Below are 22,258 nucleotides of genomic sequence, written 5' to 3'. Positions count from 1 at the left end.
ATGACCGGGACCCCACGAGCAGAGTTTCTGGTCCAGGTGATCATTTAAAGCTGGTGCATCCTTACCTCAATTTAGAGATGAGGAAACTGAGGCGCAAGATCACACCAAGGTGAGGTTTTGAGCCCATACCCAGTCAGCAGGCTTCCTTTTGTGCCTTTTAAAATGTTGCCTGATAGACCCACACTTAACACCGTATACCAATATAAGATCAAAATGGGTCCATGATCTAGGCATAAAGAACGAGATTATAAATAAATTAGAGGAACATAGGATAGTTTATCTCTCAGACTTGTGGAGGAGAAAGAAATTTGTGACCAAAGATGAACTAGAGACCATTACTGATCACAAAACAGAAAATTTTGATTATATCAAATTAAAAAACCTTTGTACAAACAAAACTAATGCAAATAAGATTAGAAGGGAAGCAACAAACTGGGAAAACATCTTCACAGTTAAAGGTTCTGATAAAGGCCTCATTTCCAAAATATATAGAGAACTGACTCAAATTTATAAGAAATAAAGCCATTCTCCAATTGATAAATGATCAAAGGATATGAACAGACACTTTTCAGATGATGAAATTGAAACTATTACCACTCATATGAAAGAGTGTTCCAAATCACTATTGTTCAGAGAAATGCAAATTAAGACAACTCTGAGATACCACTACACACCTGTCAGATTGGCTAAGATGACAGGAAAAAAAAATGGAGGGGATGCGGAAAAACTGGGACACTGATGCATTGTTGGTGGAGTTGTGAACAAATCCAACCATTCTGGAGAGCAACCTGGAATTATGGCCAAAAAGTTATCAAACTGCATACCCTTTGATCCAGTGGTGTTACTTCTGGGCTTATATCCCAAAGAAATACTAAAGAAGGGAACGGGACCTGTATGTACCAAAATGTTTGTAGCAGCCCTGTTTGTAGTGGCTAGAAACTGGAAATTGAATGGATACCCATCAATTGGAGAATGGCTGGGTAAATTGTGGTATATGAATGTTATGGAATATTATTGTTCTGTAAGAAATGACCAGCAGGATGAATACAGAGAGGTCTGGCGAGACTTACAGGAACTGAAGCTAAGTGAAATGAGCAGAACCAGGAGATTGTTATACACATCAACAATGATATTGTATGAGGATGTATTCTGATGGAAGTGGATTTCTTTGACAAAGAGACCTAACTCAATTTCTTTTTTTTTTTTTAATTTAAATTTTATTTTATTTAATAATAACTTTGTATTGACAGAATCCATGCCAGGGCAATTTTTTACAACATTATCCCTTTGCACTCGCTTATGCCTAACTCAATTTCAATTGATAAATGATGGACAGAAGCAGCTACACCCAAAGAAAGAACACTGGGAAATGAATATAAATTATTTGCATTTTTGTTTTTCTTCCCAGGTTATTTTTACCTTCTGAATCAAATTCTCCCTATAAACAAGAGAACTGTTCCGTTCTGCAAACATATATTGTATCTAGGATATACTGCAACATATTTAACATATATAGGACTGCTTGCCATCTAGGGGAGGGGGTGGAGGGAGGGAGAGGAAAAATTGGAACAGAAGCAAGTGCAAGGGATAATGTAAAAAAATTACCTGGCATGGGTTCTGTCAATAAAAAGTTATTATAAAATAAAAATAATAAAATAAAATGTTGCCTGGCAGTTTTCAGAAGAAATCAAAACTTTCTGTAGTCACATGAAAAAAAGTTGTAAATCACTATTAGAGTAATGCAGATTAAAACAACTCTGAGGTACCACTTCATAACAGTCAGAGTGGCCTTTGTGACAGATAAGGAAAATGATAAATGTTGGAAGAGATATGAAGAGTTATTTTGAGACCTGAAATTTAGGATGGATTCAGAGAGGAAAACAGCTTTTGAAAAAAAAAAAAAAGATTAAAAAAAGGAAAAGGACCTCTATGTATAAAAATATTTATAGCAGCTCTTTTTGTGTTGACAAAGAAATAGAAATTGAGAAGATGCTTATGAGTTGGGAAATGGCTGAACAAGTTCTGGTATGTAATTGTGATGGAATACTATTGTGCTCTAAGAAATGATAAGCAGGATGATTTCAGAAAAATCTGGTAAGGATTATATGAACTAATGGAAAATGAAGCAAGCAGAACCAGGATAACACTATACACAGGAATAGCAATATTTAATGATGATCAATCATGCTTGGCTACCTTCAAATTCAATGATCTAACACAATTCTGAAGGACTAAGGAAAAATACTATCCACCTGCAGAGAAAGAACTGACAGAGTCTGAATGTAGACTGGAGCATATTTTTTTTTAATTCTTGATTTTTTTGACATGTTTTCTTTTGCAACATGGCTAATACAGAAATGTTTTGCATGACTGCACATGAAAAATCTATTATCAAATTGCTTGCCTTCTCAACAAGGAGCAAAGAGATAGAATTTGGAACTCAAAAATTTTTTAAATCTTTTTTTAATTGAGAAAAAAAATTTAAAAATTAAAAATTAAAGTTATAAAATGTATTTTTAAAAACGCTGCTTGGACCAAACTTAGTCTTTACAAAGAGAGCAGAATGCTCACAATCATTTTCATATAGGTATTATACTCATCTGCATGACTTGTATTTTCTTATTTTTAAATTAAACTTATATGGCTTTTCCAGGTCAAATATTAAATACCACCAAGACAAAGCATTCACATTAGTTTGAGCAGTTCTTGTACTCAAAAGGGCTATTAACTCCCTTTTTACTTAAGGGATGTTTGAGAATCAGTACAGTAACATAACTATTTCTGGAGACTGTTTTTGCAGAATTTGGATATGAATTTGTCATTCTCATCTGACTTAAAATAAAATAAATGGAAGCTGTATATTTATCATAACCTTATTTTATAGTCAGTTAAGAGTAACTTTGAGAAAACAAAATGCTTTTATAATTCAAAGGAAAATCAAACTAAAACTTTTGAATCTACAGTCAACAGCACAATTGAAAGTTTCCTTCTTGGATTTTAGAATCAGCTTCAGTGTGTGCCCGATCACCAGCCATCCTGGCTACTTTCAGCAGACATGCTGAATGGCTGTAATTGTACTCCACTTAGCCCCCACTTCTGCCCCATTATCATTCCCAGGTTAGACAATAAACTTTGGGGGAGTTCTGTGTTAAGAGACTGACTAGACCTGTATCACTAGTACCGTTCTCAATAGCACTATGGGAAATGAAAGCATACATCTTCCTGCAGAGACAAGGTGGATGCTTCCCAGTGATACAGTAACCAGATGGCAGGAGGCAGGGCACATTCTCACAACACAAAGAAGTGGTTAGTTTTCAGTGTCATAAGCTCCCATTGCTTAAAAGGAACTTTCACCTTCGGCAATGTCCACAGGAAGAAAATAATTCTCGCCTCCTCAGAAGGCAGAGCTAATGCAGAGACCAAGAACTCGGGGCCCTCATCCAACTTCCCTTCCTCTCCCAATTGCAAAAACACAAGTTCCCAAATGCAGCTGCTTAAGACCTAGTGCGGTAACACATCCGTGAGGAAACAAGGCACAGCCCTTGGGGGAACTGCCCCAGACTGGGGCAGGAGGTCTACAGAGACAAAGGCGTAAAAATCAACAGACAACTTAGTTCTTACAAATTCCATATGTTTACATAGCATGTCTGAGATAGACTTTTAGCAGATGGAATCGCTCAATTCTGCCCGAGCACCGTCCGCCCAGGACACCGCTATGAGATCTAGCGAGGAAGCGCTCTGCATCCTGGGAACGTTTCCTTTCCTTGCCAGGGACCAGGGGTCTCAGCTCAGCTTCTCGGGCCTCAGGTGTGTCTGGCTGAATGGGGTGGACTTGAGTCTCGTCTCTGGGCCTCAGGCACCCGTCACGCATGCAACAAGCCATGGGAAGAGCAGTTCAGAGGGTGCGGGCGAGGGCTCTTCCTGGTCCCTTGGAGAGTTCAGTTTTCCATGAGACTCGCGGCTTCGGTCTGGCTGCCCGGACCATCAGCCAGCTTGGGGGTGGACAGATACTCCAGCTCATAGCGTCCGTTCTCAGAGGCCTCGTTCGGATTCACTGTCCTGGCTTCCTTCTTGCTCCTCTTGTGTTCGATGATCTGCTGGAGCTGATGTACAGCGTAGTCGGGCTTGGTGGTCAGAGGGCCAGCAGGCACCGTCATGCCGAGGACATCAGACACCATGTACGGGCGCAGCCAGCCAACCAAGGGCGTGCTCCCTGGGCTATAGTGAGTCTGCTTGTGATAGAAGAGAAGTCCATCCACCTGCAAAGTGAGAAACCACCAAGGGGTCAGTTAGAGACTCCCCACCAGCACCGTCTGAGACCATGAGCTTGTATCAAAGTGGAACTGGCTGACGACAAGTGGATGGCCTAGGCAGAAACCAGTTCCCAAAGCTACGTCTGAGAAAGGTTTTAGAGTCCTGAGTTCTAGCAAATGGGACTTCTCCAAATTAGATTAGAAAAGGAAAAATTTTAAGTAAATGTTCATCTTAGAAAAAAGAAATAAGAGAATGTAATGAATACCACAGAGGTGCCAGTTTGCAAGATGATCCACAAGTCATCTTGGGCTGTTGGTCTCCCAATGCTTCCAGAGTGATGTGCCATGGGAATGCTCACTCAGATTACTGACTGAGCCCCTGCTGAGAGCTGGCATTTCAGCTCCCATTAATGTGCCTCACCTAAGGATTTCCTATAACCTGACATTCTGTTTTTCATCCTTCAGTGACTCATCTTTGAAATTCATTCACGGTCATGTAGGACACAAGCTCTATAAATAAGGGTGGTGTTCTTACCACCTTCTCTTAATTGACTTCCTGTGGTGAGCAAACACTTGGCATTTCCTCATTCTGCAGGCTAGGATCCTTTTAATAAAATCATCTTCCATTCTAACTGACAGTGGTCAATGACTGGGCATAATTTAACAAGGTGGGAGGATGGCCAAAGGAAGGTGCTTTATGAGTCCACGGTGAGATCCCTCAGAGGCTGCTGAGGACAGTAACATCAAAGTGGTGGCAGAGAAGCCAGTGCCCCTGGCTCCCAAGTCCAGAGACCTTCCCAATACAGCATGGACAATAACGTAATGATAGTAAACCAGGGGTTCCCATGCCATTAGTGCCTTCTCTATCTCTGGACCAGCTGGCAGGGGATCCTGGGGGGTAAGCTCTCCCCTTCTCCCCAAGAATTCTCTGGGTCCAAGCCCTGGAGTGCAGAGCACTGGGCAGCAGCCAATACCCAGCGCTTCTCCTCCCTTTCCTATTATGTAAAACAGGAGGCTGGACGTGTCCTTAAAGGTCATTCCCACAGCTGGAGATCCCAGCCCATCTCCTACTGGGCCTTTACCACTGGATCCTGGAGGAACACCATACCCTAGTGGCCTGAAGGCGCCAGTGCACCCTCAAAGCTTCCAACCCAAAGGTGCATATCTTTCAAGGGAAAGCAGCCCAATCTGTGCCAAATTCCCTGGGATGCCAATCCATCAACCCAGGGATGAAGCTTCTCAGATAAGATGACCTTTGACACAAGCTCTTTTAAGGACTTTTCTAAGAAAAGTAAAAAATGGTCCTGAGGCTCCAGTCCAGTTTGTCCCTGGCTGCTTCAGAAGAGGGAACAGTGAAATTTCTTACCTCAAAGGGGAAATCTGTGGATAAGACCTTGCATATGCTCTCTGGAGTACACGGGAAATTTTTCAGACCCACAAATTTAAACTAGAAGGAAAAAAAAACACAGAAAGTCACAACAGTGAGACTTGTAGCATTTCTTCTTTATTTCCACCGTTTGGGGAATGACCCCAAAGCCAGTAATCGTAGCATAAGTTTAGGCATACTTGGTCAAGTTTCATTTTATTCTCCCCAACCTACCTCTGAATAACTGGACCAGTTTAGCCCTTTTTAGCTTTGAAAATCCTATCAGATTAAAAAATTGGGGACATTCTTTGAATTCTAACACAGCTTCCAATAAATGTCTGGAAGGATCTTTCTACACACCAGTAATAGCATTCACACCTCGGTAAGATGACAACTCCTGTGTCCCTAATCTCCTTGGCCAGATTCTTGCCCAATTCCAGCAACAAAAGAACTAAAAGGGCTGATCCACTCCCAATCACTTTTCAAATCCTGATAAGCTTCCAAAGATGAATAATTAATCATTAACTAATTAGATGCCCCAAATACAATTAATTATATACCTCTTAGGTCAAAGCCCCCAGAGAGAAAACAGGGACCTTGGGTTCTTGTGTTGACTCTGCCACTAGTTTTAAGGTACTGCCCTTGGATTCCTTTTGGCCCATCTATACCCCAAGTTCTTAACTGATTAGATGACCTCAAAGGTTCTTACCAAAAAATGTTTATGATCCTAAAAAGGAGCAACAGGACCATCCATGAAAGCAAGACAAAGGCAGTGTACTAAGTACATCCAAATTATGATTTGATTTTTTTAAACATTTAAGCATCTATATGTAAGGAATTGTATTAGGCACTAGGAATGTAAAGATGAAAAAAACTCCAGTGTGTGACCTCAAGAAGTTTATAATTTAATATATGTTAGACCAAATAGATAATAAACTAACAACTCCATGTAAGAAAAATTTTAAATCTCAATATAAAATTGACTTACTGGATTAAGCCTGGTTTTCTCTTCAAGTCCCTGCTCTTCTGGTAACTTTGAATGGATCCAGTAGAATCTAAAATCAGTCTAGAAAAGGGAGGGAGGTAGGAGGAGGAAAGGCAAAAAAGGGGGAAAAGATGAAAATCTTCATTGACCAAAATTCTAATATGGAAAACAAGCATCCTGGTAGAGTGAGGCTCAAAGACCCTTTATTTGAATATTTCCATTTGCCTCCCAACAGTCTTATGGGTCAAGGTCACATTAAGTATTCTGCCAAGGACCAAGACAAAAAAGAACAAGTCCTTGATTTCAAGAAGCTTATATTCAGTTGAGGAAACAACATGCACCCACAGACACACAGATACCCAATAAGGAGGATCTACCACTTCAGAGTGCAGGGTTTAGGAAGGCTTCAAGGGGGAGAAGGGAGGAGGGCTGCAACAAAGTCAAGCATCCTAAAGAAAACTGGGGAGTCTAGAGAAAGATAGGAGGAGGGGTACAAATCAAATATAAGGGGATGCTTATGCCTGGCACAATAGCCATTTTGGGTCAGCCCGGAGTAAACAAATAAAAAATAAGCCAAATAAAGGTAGCTTTCCAAGACAAATCAAGGATCCTGGCTTTGATCCTACAGGCCAGGGGGACTCTTAGCCTGCATCCATGGATTCCAAAGGAGTCCATGGATAGATTTCAGGAGTTCTAGGAACATAGGTGGAAAAAAAATTTATTTTCTAATTTTTAATTTCTAACTGAAACTTAACATTTCCCCCCATGATAAACTTAGGCAGCAAAGCACAGTAGAATCAGTCTTCACCAGAGTGCCAACAGGGTCCAAGGTACAACTTGGTTAAGAGCCAAGCTCTCAATAAAGGATAAAGGAAACCAAAGGTGCCTCTTGAGGCCTCCCCAAACATTCTTTAATCCATTTAGCACCATAAAAAAAAAAAAAAAAACATTACTTCAAAGAAGCTGAAAATACACGAGACACAGTACAGCCCTTACACAGGGTCAAAAAGCTTGCTCCCATACAATGAATGAGACAATTTGAAGGCTAAAAGCAGAAGAGGAGGAGGCGTCCCAAGCACCAGACACTTACCTGACAATCATAGACAGGGTGTCCCCTCCAACACATCATATCCAGAACATAGTAGGTCTGGTTCAGTTCACTATAGATGCAGTCCAGGATTGTGTAGTCTAAGGATTAAACAGAGCAAGTCAGAAAGATTGCCCCACAATCTCAGGGTTGAACTCTACAACAATGTGTACCATTGCCCCTGCCCAGTGGGCCCTTCAGTAGGAAGTGGGGAGTATTCATCCAGTATTCCAACCCATGCTAGAGTGATATCAGGCTGGTTCTCCTTGGAAGTGAAGGCAAGAGAGGGGGAATAGAAACAGCCAGGGAAGTACCTTGAAAGAGATGGCCCATCTTCAAGGAGAAAAAGGCAAGGTTAGTTTGAGTATCCCCAATTCTAAGTAAGTATGATAGAAGTAATATACACATATATAATAATAATATATAATTTATCTTTAAGCAACCTAGAAAACAATCATCAACTCAAAGAAACAATTTATTTTGTAGTTTTAAAACTCTATCTTTGTCAATCAACCAATATGACCTAGTAATGGATTTTAAAAGCATAAGACATAGATTCTGTTTTCAGTGAGCTTAGTTTCAGTTTTTTCACCTATAAAATGGGAATGTTACTCATAGTATCTAGCATACAGGTCTATTGTGAGATCATGCATATGAAACACTTGGTAAAACTTAAAAAGTGTCACATCCATATAAACTATTATTATGACAGACAATTTGATGCTGATCAGAGAAGGAGAGACCATACAGACTACAAGAGGATGATTCTGACAGGCAGAGGGGGAAAAGGGCATTTCAAGAAGAACAAAAAGCATACACAAAGACAAGAATAACTCTCCTTCTTGGGCTATGGAGACAAATAAGAGAACAACTCAATAAGGGAGATGGTACATATTGGGAAGTCAGGGAGGAACAGCCTGGGTGGGGAAGAAAAAGCCCCATCATGGCACACTTCTTGGAAAGAGAAAACTCTGGAAGTGTTGGCAATGGGGAATGACTCCTTGAGGAGGGGAGTAACATGTCAAAAATAATGTTTTATGGGGAAATAACACTGATCTAAAAAAAAGGAGGGGAATGCTTGTGAGCATATATTTTTGGATCAAAATGGTATGTATCAATATAATTTTTAAAAGAAAACAAAATTAAATTGACCATATCAATAACCAAATTAACAAAAACCATATGATCATCTCAATAGATGCAAAAAAAGCATTTGATAAAATCCAACATCCATTCCTAATAAAAACACTTGAGAGGATACGAATAAATGGACTTTTCCTTAAAACAATCAGTAGTATCTATTTAAAACCATCAGTAAACATCATATGTAATGGGGATAAACTGGAATCATTCCCAATAAGATCAGGAGTGAAATAAGGTTGCCCACTATCACCATTACTATTCAATATTGTATTAGAAATGTTAGCTTCGGCAATAAGAGTTGAGAATCAGATTAAAGGAATTAGAGTAGGTAAAGAGGAAACCAAATTATCACTCTTTGCTGATGATATGATGGTATACTTAGAGAACTCCAGAGCTATTAGAAATAATCCACACTTTTAGCAAAATTGCAGGATACAAAATAAACCCACATAAGTCATCAGTATTCTTATATATCACTAATAAAATCCAACAGTTAAGAGTTACAAAGAGAAATTCCATTTAAAATAACTACCAATAGTATAAAATATTTGGGAATCTATCTGCCAAGGGAAAATCAGGAACTATATGAGCAAAACTACAAAACACTTTCCTCACAAATAAAGTCAGAAATAACCAATTGGAAAAATATTAAATGCTCTTGGATAGGGTGAGCAAATATAAGATGACAATACTATCTAAACTAATCTATCTATTTAGTGCTATACCAATCAGACTCCCAAAAAACTATTTTAATCATCTAGAAAAAGTAACAGCAAAGTTCATATGGAAAAATAAAAGGTCAAGAATTACAAGGGAACTAATGAAAAAAAAAAAATCAAATGAAGGTGGCCTAGCTGTACCACATCTAAAATTATATTATAAAGCAGCAGTTACCAAAACCATTTGGTATTGGCTAAGAAATAGACTAGTAGATCAGTGGTATAGGTTAGGCTCAAAGGATAAAATAGTCAATAACTTTAACAATCTAGTGTTTGACAAACCCAAACTGACAAAGATTGCTGGGAAAATTGGAAATAGTATGGCAGAAACTAAGCACTGACCCACAATTAACACTGTACACCAAGATAAGGTCAAAATGGGTTCATGACCTAGGCATAAAGAATGAGATTATAAATAAATTAGAAAAACATAGGATAGTTTATCTCTCAGAACTGTGGAAGAGGAAGGAATTTATGACCAAAGAAGAACTAGAGATGATTATTGATCACAGAATAAAAAATGTTGATTATATCAAATTGAAAAGGTTTTATATAAGCAAAACTAATGCAGACAAGATTAGAAGGGAAACAATAAACTGGGAAAACATTTTTAGTCAAAGGTTCTGATAAAGGTCTCATTTCCAAAATATATAGAGATTTGACTCCAATTTATAAAAAGTCAAGCCATTCTCCAATTGATAAACAAAGGATATGAACAGACAATTCTCAGATGAAGAAATTGAAATTATTTCTTGCTATATGAAAAGATGCTCCAAGTCATTATTAATCAGAGACATGCAAATTAAGACAACTCTGAGATACTACTACACACCTGTCAGATTGGCTAGAATGACAGGGAAAGATAATGCACAATTTTGGAGGGGATATGGGAAAACTGGGACACTGATACATTTGTTGGTGGAATTGTGAATACATCCAGCTATTCTGGAGAGCGATTTGGAACTATGCTCAAAAAGTTATCAAACTGTGCATACCCTTTGATCCAGCAGTGTTACTACTGGGCTTATATCCCAAAGAGATTTTAAAGAAGGGAAAGGGACCTGTATGTGCCAAAATGTTTGTGGCAGCCCTGTTTGTAGTGGGCAGAAACTGGAAACTGAGTGGATGTCCAGCAATTGGAGAATGGCTGAATAAATTGTGGTATATGAATGTTATGGAATATTACTGTTCTGTAAGAAATGACTAAAAGGATGATTTCAGAAAGTCCTGGAGAGACTTAGAGGAATTGATGCTGAGTGAAATGAGAAGGACCAGGAGATCATTATATATTTCAACAACAATACTATATGATGATCAATTCTGATGGACATGGCCCTCTTCAACAATGAGATGAACCAAATCAGTTCCAATAGAGCAGTAATGAATTGAACCAGCTACACCCAGCAAAAGAACTCTGGGAAATGAGTATAAACCTCTACATAGGATTCCCAATCCCTCTATTTTTGTCTGCCTGCATTTTTGATTTCCTTTACAGGTTAATTGTACACTATTTCAAAGTCTGATTGTTTTTTGTACAGCAAAATAACTGTATGGACATACATACATATATTTAACATACACTTGAACATATTTAATATGTATGGGACTACCTGCCATCTAGGAGAGGGAGTGGGGGGAAGGAGGGGAAAAATTGGAACAAAAGGTTTTACAATTGTCAATGCTGTAAAATTACCCATATAACTTGTAAATAAATAAGCTATTATAATAAAAAAAATAGAAAACAAAATTAGAAGGTAGTTTGTTTTCTAAAAAAGACAGATCATATTGAGTCAAAAAAATGACGACAAGGTGATTCTAGGATTCTTCTGTAGAAGCCAACTGAGACCTTTTACTTCCTATACCCCTCTTTCCTCTTTTAGACTTTTTAAAAAAGCATTTTTCTCCCTACTCTAATCTGAAACTTTTGGACTGATCTAAAGGAGAAAACTTTCATTTATTATCAATTCTGAAACAAAGTCCAGCACAAAGCTCTTTCTCCTCTTATAAAAAGCCTGATCACTTTTTTAAGGAAAGTGAGTGAAAGTTCAGGGAAGAGCTCTGGTCTTTTGGAGGATGGATTTGAGGTCATGCCAGAACTGGGGCATAGAGGCACCAGAATTGCACCACTTAAGAAAGTGCATGTTCTTTCCCCATGCCTTCACCAGAACAGGGCAATGACTAGATTCAGAGAAGGAAGAAATCTTTGATTTCTTTAGTCATGGAAGTATCTCCTGAGTTCACCTTTGGACAGGTGGAAAGAGGAATCCTTGGAGGGGGTGATTGAGGAAAGATAGAATGAATTTTGGAAAATGATTCTTCTAAGATTGGACTCAAGTGATTCTTAGTCTGTTTAAAGGAGTGAACTGTTAACATTCAGCAAAAATGAACCTTTGCTCGTTTTTGGTTATGGAATTCTGACCACTGTCTAGGAAAGTCACAGATTTTAACTTCAAAATAACTTGTGTTAAGATTTTCAGAAGCTTTGAAAGACTCTGCCCATCTTTGAGTGTAAGAAGAAATATTTAGAATTAAATTATTAAGATTGTTTCTGGTAGGCTTGTGCTTAAAATGAAGATTGTAAGTATAGAATGCTTTTTGACACTCTCAAGGCAGAAATAATGAGGCTTAAAAGAAACCTGTTGATAGACTGATTACACAAGATTTTTAAAAGAATGAAAAAAAAGAAGCTAAGAAGTTTGTTTCTGGTGTGCTGAACTTGGTTCAGAAAGCCAAGTAAAAACAGAGGTATTGGTTAAGTTACCTAACCTAATCTAATAGCCAATCAGACATGCGAGACTTTTAAATAAGCTTTTAAAGTTAGGTCTAGAGACAAAAATTTAGTAATCATTCTCAGAGGGGATTGTGCCTAGAGTGAATTAGAGGAACAGAGATTTAGAGTTAAAGGACCTTAGAGGAATTCTGGTCCAACTCATCATTTTATAGATGAAAGAACTAAGTCCCAGAAAGCTTACATGACTATGTAGGAAATGAGGGGTAAAACTGTAAATATGGAAAACTGTGGCTACTATATTTGGCAGTAATAAAGTATTTATACATAAATTTAATCAAGAGAATGACCATGATTCCAGAATTCTGAAGATGAACAATATTGCTAACCTTCTAAATGAAATATTCCAGAATTCTGAAGATGAACAATATTGCTAACCTTCTGAATGAAATGGACTCAGTAGGCTAGAGACAGGTACTTTTGGACATGGCCAATGTAAGAAGTTATTTTCCTTGACAATATGAATTTCTTTGCTTTTTTGGGTGTTAAGCTTTTCTTTTTCTTCAGTTGAGGGGAACAGGTAAGAAGGAAAGAAAATGCATGCTTGAGTGAAACAGCAAATAACTGGGAACCTCTGAGAACAATTTCACTAGAGTGGCAGAAGAAAGGATCCAGAGTGTGGAGCAATGAATACTTGCTGATCTGATGAAGGAGATGGGTAGAATGGAAAAAAGGTAATTAGATACACTAGGATACAAACATTCCCCACCTTACATTTTAATTGATTTTATAAAGTAAGACTTCTAGAGAAATCCAATGTATCTATGATCCCTAAAATAACCGAAAAGGAAAAGGCTAGAAAGGTCAACCTTACTTTGACAATGTAAGTCTGTATAGAGTCAATAAACATTTATTAAGTGGCCATTACACTCCAGTCCCTATATCTGATAAACTCCCCGAGAACAGGACTTCTGTCATTTTTGTCTTTGGGGGCCTAGAATAGAGTACATCTTGCACTTTTTGTTCTTAATAAAGGCTTGTTGAATTAGAATATCTGGGGCAAAGGCTCCACAAGAAGAAGAAAAAGTGTTATTTTAAGATGTTTCAAATGCAAGATTTCATAGACTACCTTTTCCTGTGGATGAGGTCCGTTTATTGCCTCCAGGAAGAAGGGAAGGAAACCTGTTGACACAGTATCCACTCTTAGTGTAAGCTGTAGTAGAACCCTGGAAAATGAGATGAAATTCATTAGATTAGGATCTGGTTGGTTTCTTCTTCTCGTCTTCCCATCCTCCCTTAGCAGTTATGTTAGCCACCCGGGGACTGCCAAAACCAGCACACCAAGCCTCCTCTCCCAAAGGGTCCCTCTTCTCAGTCACTTACCTTGGAGGCCACAACAAGGGCTCTTTTTCCCACAGGACACACCACCACAATCCATTCCTGCCCCAGATCTGAAGGAACATCAATCAGCCACTCAGAGAGCATCAACTAGAAGATAAAGACAGTGACGGATCATATATGACACTCTGGAACCCAAGGCACCAAAAGCATGAGCTCACCTCATCGAAGGTACCCAAGGTCTGGGGCAGCCCAAAGTCACCCAGAAAATTGAAGGGCTCAAGGCCCCGTCTCATTTCATATCCTGCCTTCTTTCTACCAAGCCAGACGCTATCTCTTCAATAGTAACAGGCCATATTTGGAAAGAGAAAATCCCAATACGATGAATCAATAAGAAAAAGGTCATGACCACAGAGTCTGGGAGAGCCTACTTACTCCCACTATAGCCCAAGCAAGAATCTCCCCTTTCATCAACTTAACTAACCAAAGGTCATATTGTTGGAGTCCAGCTCCTGTAGTGATGAAGGATGTGACATACCAGGGCCAGGCGGAGAAGTCCAGGTTATGGACTCTCTGAAGTTTATTGTTCAGAGACACAAATATATATACCTCAAATGCTCATAGGTTTGATACAAAGTACACTCTTTTAAAATTCCTATAGCCTAACAAAATTCTACTATGATATACATGATTAAACCCTTTAAGCCCTGGATCTTGGTTATTTAAGAGATGTAAATAGTTGAGATAAGCATCAGAGTCAAATTTATTATGCTATTATCTCAGATATCTTTCTCCCAAATACCTTTAGTCTCCTTGTGAACATTTTTTCTTGCTTCAGTCACTAGATTATTAATTTATTATACTGACAATAAGTCTCTGTTATTTCAATAAAGGAGTTTTGGTGAGCCAAGTTACTGTGACAACCCATAGCACTGTCCATGCTCTCATTTTCAGGGAGATTTTTCTTAAATTAAGCTTAAACCTAATTTCACCCCCCCCCCAAAGGCATTCATATATTTTGCTTTTATGTCACTTTTATTTTTGAAGATATCCCCCACTCACCCCAATCAACAAGTCACTTTTTTGTAGCAAATTATCTTTTTTAAAGGGAAAAGCAACCCCAATAAAGCCAATCAACACCTCAACTGGCTCTTAACAGCACACGCCTCTCATTGCAGTATCTCACCTCTGCCTTCAAGCCTCTTGGGATATTGGGATTACAGAGCACTCAGGATTGGGTGGCTGCTCCGTTAGGTCTGAATCAGGCTTACTGTATAACTCTTCCCTTGCTGCTATGAAATGTTCTTGAATACTCCATCACATTCAAGTACTGCACCCCATTTAATTATTTCCCAACCAACAACCATCTCCTTGGTTTTTAGTTCTTTGCTACCACAAAAAGTCCTATGATGATTCTGGTGTGGATGGGACTTTTCCTTTTGTTTTTTGTTTTTATTTTAAATATATGCCTAGCAGTGTAATCTCTGGGACAAAACTCATTCCTAGTGTAGACTTTGTAAAAAAGCATATCCCAAACTTCTTTTGGAGATTGGCTAGCTAATTCACATTTACAATGCATTAGGGTCCTCTTTCCCAAACACCTGACACTAACTAGGTTCTATCTTTTGTCATCTTTGCCAATTTATCAGAAGTGATACCTCAGAGTTGTTTTGATTTGAATTTATTATTCATTATCTGGAGCCATTTATGTTTTATAGTATGTATTTCCTCTTTTAAGAACCAATTCTTCATATTCTCTGACCATTCATTATGTCCACTGAGGAATATCTCTTAGTCTTGTAAAATCACATTTAATTTTCTTAGCTACTAGACCATTATCAGACATTCCATGAGAAAATTCCAACTCCACCCTTTTAAAGGCCGCTTTCAGATGCTGGCTGCATTGATTTTGTTTGTGCAAAAGCTTTCAATGTTCTGAACTGAAATGATCCAATCTGTTCTATTTTCCTATTTTTTTTCTTTTCCACCTATTACCAAACAATTTTGATGATCATTGCTTTATAAGAAATTCTGAATCATGGGGAAACTATAATCCTTTTACTCCTGCTTTGTTTCTCAATTTCCATCCCTAAAAGGACTTGGTGGCACCACAGGGCATAGAGTGCTGGGCCTGGAGTCAGGAAGATCTAAGTTCAAATCCAGCCTCTGGCCCTTACTAGCTGTGTGACCCTGAGCAAGTCACTGAACCTGTTTTTCCTTAGTTTCCAAATCTTCCCAGGGGTGTTGTGAGGATCAAATGAGGTAATATTAGTAAAGCACTTAGCACACAGCGCCTGCATGGAGCAGATGCCTAATAAACACTTATTTTCTTCTTGGTTTTTTCCATACTTCCCTTGAGATTCTAGCCCTTTTCTTCAAATGAATTTTACAATTGTCTGCCTAACTTTTTCTTAACAATATGCATTAATCAACAACAGCATTATTATACTATTCTTAATTTTGCCAATTTGATCGGTATAAAGTAATGCATAAATTACACTTTCCTTATTAGACTATGAGCTCCTTGAGAGCAAGTACTTCCCTGTCTCTTTTTGTATCTCCAGTACTTAGCACAGTGTCTAACACATAAGTGGCCCTTAATAAATGTCAGTTTGATTAATTGACCACTAAAGAATCTGACAAACTTTTCAAGTTGTAAAATTATCTGTTCATCTGCTTACACTGTCAAAACTTACTTGGTGAGGTGATTAATTTTAAGTAATTGTTTTTTTTCTTCTTTTAATAAATTCTGATTACCAGTTCCAATTGTTCAGTGATGAAAAAAGGCATATATACACCGAGAGAGAGATCTGTGGGAACTGAGCGTGTACCACAACATAGCATTTTCATGCTTTCTGTTGATGTTTGCTTGCATTTTGTTTTTCTTCTCATGTTTTTTCTTTCTAGATCTGATTTTTCTTGTGCAGCAAGTCAACTGTATAAATATGTATACATATATTGGATTTAACATATATTTTAACATATTTAACACATATTAGACTAACTGCCATCTAGGGGAGGGGAAAATTTAGTACAGAAAGTTTTGCAAGGATCAATGTTGAAAAATTACCCATGCATATTTTTGTAAATAAAAAGCTTTAATAAAATCTAAAAAAAAAAAATTAAAAATAAAAAATTTGGTTTAAGAAATAATTTATTTCTGTTGACCATTTTCCTATTGAGAAATGGATATTATTCTTATAGATCTGCAACAGTATCTTATAAATTTGTGATATCATATATATATATATACTTTGTAGAATTTTTAGCATATATGAGTACTGTATTTTGTTAAAGACTTTTTCTGCCATCTATTGAGATAAACATGTGGCTTTTTGTTTTTAATGAGATAATTATGTTAACTATTTTTCAAAACTTAGCCAAAATCAATGATTTCTATTGTTGTGATCTCTTTGAAAGTATTTCAAATTCATTAATAATATCATTTATGCTTCTCTTTCAATTTTTTTCCTGATTTTTGCATTTATCACATTTGTCATATAAAAGGAATGTGGCAGAATGATTTCTTAATTTTTGAGAATAATTTGTGAAATATTGGTACTAACTATTCTTTAAAATTTTGATAGTGCATTTTGGGTATAGCAAAGAATTGGAAACAAATTAGATACCCACCTATTCGTTAATAAATAAAAAAATAATGGTACATGAATATAATCGAATAGTACTGTACTATCATATGTCAATACTGAAAATTTTGAGAAGATTAAATTACTATTGATTAGAGAAATGCAAATTAAAAAAACTCTGAGGTATCAACTCACACCTATCAAATTGGTTAAGATGACATGAAAAGATAATGATAAATGTTGGGGGGATGTGGGGAAAACTGGGACATGAATGTACTGTTAGTTGAATTATGAACTGATCAAACATTCTGAAGAGCATACCCTTTGATACATTAGTGTGTCTACTGGGCTTGTATCCCAAAGAGATCATAAAAAAGGGACACACATGCAAAAAAAATTTATAGCAGCTCCAGTGGCAAGGAATGGGAAATTGAAGGGATGCTCATCAATTAGGAAATGATGCCTAAATTGAGGTATACGAATATAACGAATACTATTGTTTTATAAGAAATGATGAGCAGGCTGATTTTAGAAAAGCTTGTAAAGACTTACATGAATTGATACTGAGTGAAGTAAGCAGAACCAGGAGAACAATGTAGATAGTTTTAAAGCAAGATTGTGTGATGATCAAATATGATAGACTTGGCTCTTCTCAGCCATAAGTGATCCAAGACAATTTCAATAGATTTGTGGCGGAAAATGTCCTCCACATCCAGAGAGAGAACTATAGAGACTGCATGCAGATTGAAAGATGTATTTTCACTTTTTTTTTTGTTTTTTTTCCTTTTGTTGATTTTTTATTCACAACATGACTAATACAGAAATATGTTTAAAATGATTGTACACATATAACAGCAGCTTGCTTTCTGTCTTGTAAAGGGAGTGGGAGGGAGAGAAAATTTGCAACTCAAAAATATTTTTAATAGTATTTTATTTTTCCAAATATATGCAAAGATAGTTTTCAATATTCATCTTTGCAAAATCTTGTGTTCCAAATTTTCCTCCTCTTCCCCTTCTCCCCAAGATAGCAAGCAATGTGATGTAAGTTAAACATGTGCAATTCTTCTAAACATTTCCATAATTGTCATGCTGCACAAGAAAAATCAGATTCAAAGGAGTAAATAAACAAAAGAAAGGAAAAAAAAAACAAGCAAACAATATCAACAACAAAAAGATGAAAATACTATTCTGATTCACATTCAGGTCTCTCTAGTTCTCTCTGGATGCAGATGGCATTTTCCATCACAACTCTGTTGGAAGTGCCTTCAAAATCTTACAAAAATGAATGTTGAAAACTATCTTTATGTGTAGCTGGAAAAAAAAATACAATTAAGTGAAGGAAAAAAATATGAAAAGATCTACAATGAACTGATGCAAAATGAAGTTAGCAGAGCTAAGAAAACCAAATAGCAAATTTGCCAATATACTAATTTACCAAGAGATAAATAGATATAAAGTTTACCAAAAGATAATGATTTACAAAACAATCCAAAGTGGATGTTGCTGTGACAGACTTGGTTCTTTTCAACAATGAGGTGACTCAGGCTAATTCTAAAAGACTTGTGATGGAAAGAGCCATCTGAATCCAGAGAGCAGACTATAGGGATTGAATGTAGCTCAGAACATAGTATTTTCACCTTTTTTTGATTGTTGTTTACTTTTTTTTCCTCTAATTTTTTTTTTCTTGAGCAGCATGATAAATGTGGAAATAATTGCACATATTTAAGCTATATTGCATTACTTGCTCTCTCTGGGAGGAGAGAGGTAGAGAGGCTGAGAGAAAAATATGGAATGCAAGGTTTTGCAAGGGCAAATGTTGAAAACTATCTTTTCATGTATTCTGAAAAGTAAAAAAGTATTATAAATTTTTTTAAATTACAAAAAAAAGTGAATATTGCATGTAAAGCATAAGAGCAATATTGTAATGACAAACAATTGTAAAAGACTTAGCCACTCTGATCATGACAATAATCCACAACAGTCCCAAAGGACTCAAGATAAAAAAATGCTCTCTACCTCCTGAGACACAACTAATGAACTCTTAAGGAAGAATGAAGCATATATTGTCACTTTATTTTCTTGAGTTTTTTTTCCCCCTGCAAACACAGTTAAGGTGGAAATATGTTTTACATGACTTCAAAAGCATAAAGAGTATCATATTTCTTCCTTTCTCAATGGGTGGGGAAGGAAGGGAAAAGAGAAAATTCAGAATTGAAAACAAATTATTTTTAAAAATTTTAAGTGACTGTGCAAAACTACCAAGATTAACCCTCCAAGTGAGGAGAGAAGCAGAGGTAGGAAGTAGTAGTTTTATGATTTTTCCTAATATTTATTTTCTATTTTTTCCTTAATATTCCATTTTATATGTGGATGGCTCTCTGAGAAACTGAAGCATGAAGGATATTGGGAAACATTTTAGGGATATTAAAAATAAATCAAAAGATATCAATAAAAATTTATTTAAAAAAAAAAAAAAAGCTGTCTTCCAATTGTCCAGTAATGAAGAGAGCCATCTACACCCAGAGAAAGGACTATGGGAATTAAGTGTGGACCACAATATAGCATTTTCACTCTTTTTGTTATTATTAGCTTGCATATTTGTTTTCCTTCTCAGGTGTTTTTTTTTTTTTCTTTCTAGATCCAATTTTTCTTGTGCAGCAAGAACTATATACATATGTATACACATATTGGATTTAACATATAATTTAACATATTTAACATGTATTGGACTACCTGCCATCTAGGGGAGGAAGTGGGGGAAAGAAGGGGAAAATTTGCAACAAAAGGTTTTGCAAGGGTTAATGTTGAAAAAATTATCCATGCATATGTTTTGGAAATAAAAAGATATAATAATAAAAAAATGGCTTTGTCAGACTTTTCTAAACCCATGGATCTTAGCTTTTTACAAATACAGCAATCTTTCTTCCATATATTAGCCCATCAAAATTCCGAAAACAGCAATCCTGTCCCTTCTAAATCTTCTCAATAAGCTAAACCCTTCTAGTTTCTTCAACTAGTTTTTACAAGTTCTTAAAAGGCCCCCTTAACCACCCTTCTCTAGACCTGTTCAGACTTGTTCATTTTCTTCCTAAAATGTCCAAAGAGAACTCAATATTCCAGGTATGGACTGACAGAGGAGAGCACAAGACTATTGCCTCCATCATTCTGGACTCAGCATTTACAGAATGGTTCTGGTCAAGATTGGAAGTACTGAGATGTAACAATCCTATATATAATTCAGGTATCAGTAATGATCTATTAGTTTTTAATTAATAACTGAATCATTAAATTGGCATTTAAGATTATTTAGAGTGATCTAGAGCCCAAAAGGGTAAAGAGGAGTTTCTCCCTATAGGACTTCAATGCAGGTGCAAAGCCCCAAGGCTCACAACCCTAAATACAACGCTATGAAGGAGGGTCAATGGAGCTCACTAGGTAGGCACTCTCCTGGGGACTGCCAACGCTCCTCTCCTCCACAAGAAAAGAAGTTAATGCCAACCTAAGACCTCCCTCAAGAAAGTTGCCAATCTTCCCCTAGAGAATGGCTGACCAAATGATGGGGTATGAATGGAAAAGGTGATTTCCTCTCAGAAATGAAAAGAGGAGAAAAGCTGAGAACACTGGCAAGACTGAGCAAAGTGAGCTGAATCCACAGAAGGCTTCATTCTATAACTACAATAAAAAAGAACAATTCTGAAAGAATTCCGAACACTCATCAAGAACAGACCGGGATCTGAGGACTCGGCACTGCTTTGTGGCGGTGCAGAGGGAAGGGCGTGCCCCAGACCTGGTCAGTGTGGGAACAGTTTTACTGGGCAGAACCCACCTGTCACAAGCGCTCTTTTCCCACAGAGGGGCTGAGGAAGGGAGAAAGTACTCACCAAGCACTTTATGGCTTGACCTGCGCTAAGAGCTTTACACACCCTAACTCACTTGGTCCTTATCATGACCCTGGGGAGGGGAGCCACTCAGGCGAAAGTCTTCCTGTTGGACAAGTTGGGGGGAGAACGGAGGGAAGTTGATCAGCCCTGCTTCAATTTTCCTAGGTTGGGCTACTTCACCTCCAAGCAACTGGACAACCAATCAAAAATGGCAAGCAGGTCAGGACCATGAGTCAGGGGACTTTCTCTGACAGAGCCAAAGACTTCAGGAAATAACGATCATGGATCGCAGTTCCTAAATCTTCCTGACCACCAATGCCCCCAAATTCCAAGCTCAACAAGCCTCTTTTGCAAACTAAACAAGTGGCTTCCTCCCCATGGCCACTGGGAGGCACTCTCCCTGCCGGGGCGCCCTGTGTCTCCTCTGGTCAGCCTTCGGCCGTCTTCTAGGCCTGTGCTGACTACACAGTGTCCATTCTACTTCCTAACCCTCGGCTCTTTTCTCAAAACCAGGAATCCCTTCTGATGGCCATGGCCATCTCCAGCAATGAGATGAACCAAATCAGTTCCAATAGAGCAGTAATGAATTGAACCAGCTACACCCAGCGAAAGAACTCTGGGAGATGACTATGAACCACTATATAGAATTCCCAATTCCTATATTTTTGTCCACCTGCATTTTTTTATTTCCTTCACAGGCTAATAGTACACTATTTCAAAGTCTGATTCTTTTTGTACAGCAAAATAACTGTTTGGACATGTATACTTATATTTAATTTATACTTTACAGGGGTTCTCAAACTTTTTAAATAGGGGGCCAGTTCACTGTCCCTCAGACTGTTGGAGGACTGGACTATAGTAAAAACAAAAATTTTGTTTTGTGGACCTTTAAATAAAGAAACTTCATAGCCCTGGATGAGGGGGATAATCATCCTCAGCTGCTGCATCTGTCCCGCCAGCCATAGTTTGAGAGTCCCTGCTTTAACCTTCCATCTGGGGGAGGGGATGGGAGGAAAGAGGGGAAAAATTGGAACAAAATGTTTGGCAATTGTCAATGCTGTAAAATTACCCATGTATGTATCTTGTAAATAAAAAGCTATTAAAAAAAAAAAAAAAAAGGAATCCCTTTCCTTACTGGCTTAATTACTTTCTGACTCCCATGCTTAGGCTC

At 37.5% G+C, this 22,258-nt stretch overlaps 1 protein-coding gene across 3 annotated transcripts in view; it reads right to left on the bottom strand.

The window, feature by feature from the left end:
- Positions 1 to 2,141: 2,141 nt before the first annotated feature.
- The window catches only part of SNUPN (snurportin 1), a 30,559-nt gene continuing 10,442 nt past the window's right edge, over positions 2,142 to 22,258 (bottom strand). For all 3 annotated transcript variants that reach the window (XM_051982206.1, XM_051982208.1, XM_051982207.1), the window contains exons 4-9: positions 13,665 to 13,769; positions 13,411 to 13,507; positions 7,695 to 7,792; positions 6,608 to 6,685; positions 5,620 to 5,700; positions 2,142 to 4,259 (exon numbers count right to left, since the gene is read on the bottom strand). In XM_051982206.1, the coding sequence (XP_051838166.1) occupies positions 3,939 to 4,259; positions 5,620 to 5,700; positions 6,608 to 6,685; positions 7,695 to 7,792; positions 13,411 to 13,507; positions 13,665 to 13,769 (780 nt within the window). In that variant the 3' untranslated portion in view covers positions 2,142 to 3,938. The remainder of the gene's footprint in view (positions 4,260 to 5,619; positions 5,701 to 6,607; positions 6,686 to 7,694; positions 7,793 to 13,410; positions 13,508 to 13,664; positions 13,770 to 22,258) is intronic.

This window comes from Antechinus flavipes, chromosome 2, assembly GCF_016432865.1.
Source record: "Antechinus flavipes isolate AdamAnt ecotype Samford, QLD, Australia chromosome 2, AdamAnt_v2, whole genome shotgun sequence".
Lineage (NCBI taxonomy): Eukaryota > Metazoa > Chordata > Mammalia > Dasyuromorphia > Dasyuridae > Antechinus > Antechinus flavipes.
This window is presented reverse-complemented; position numbering and strand designations above follow the sequence as displayed.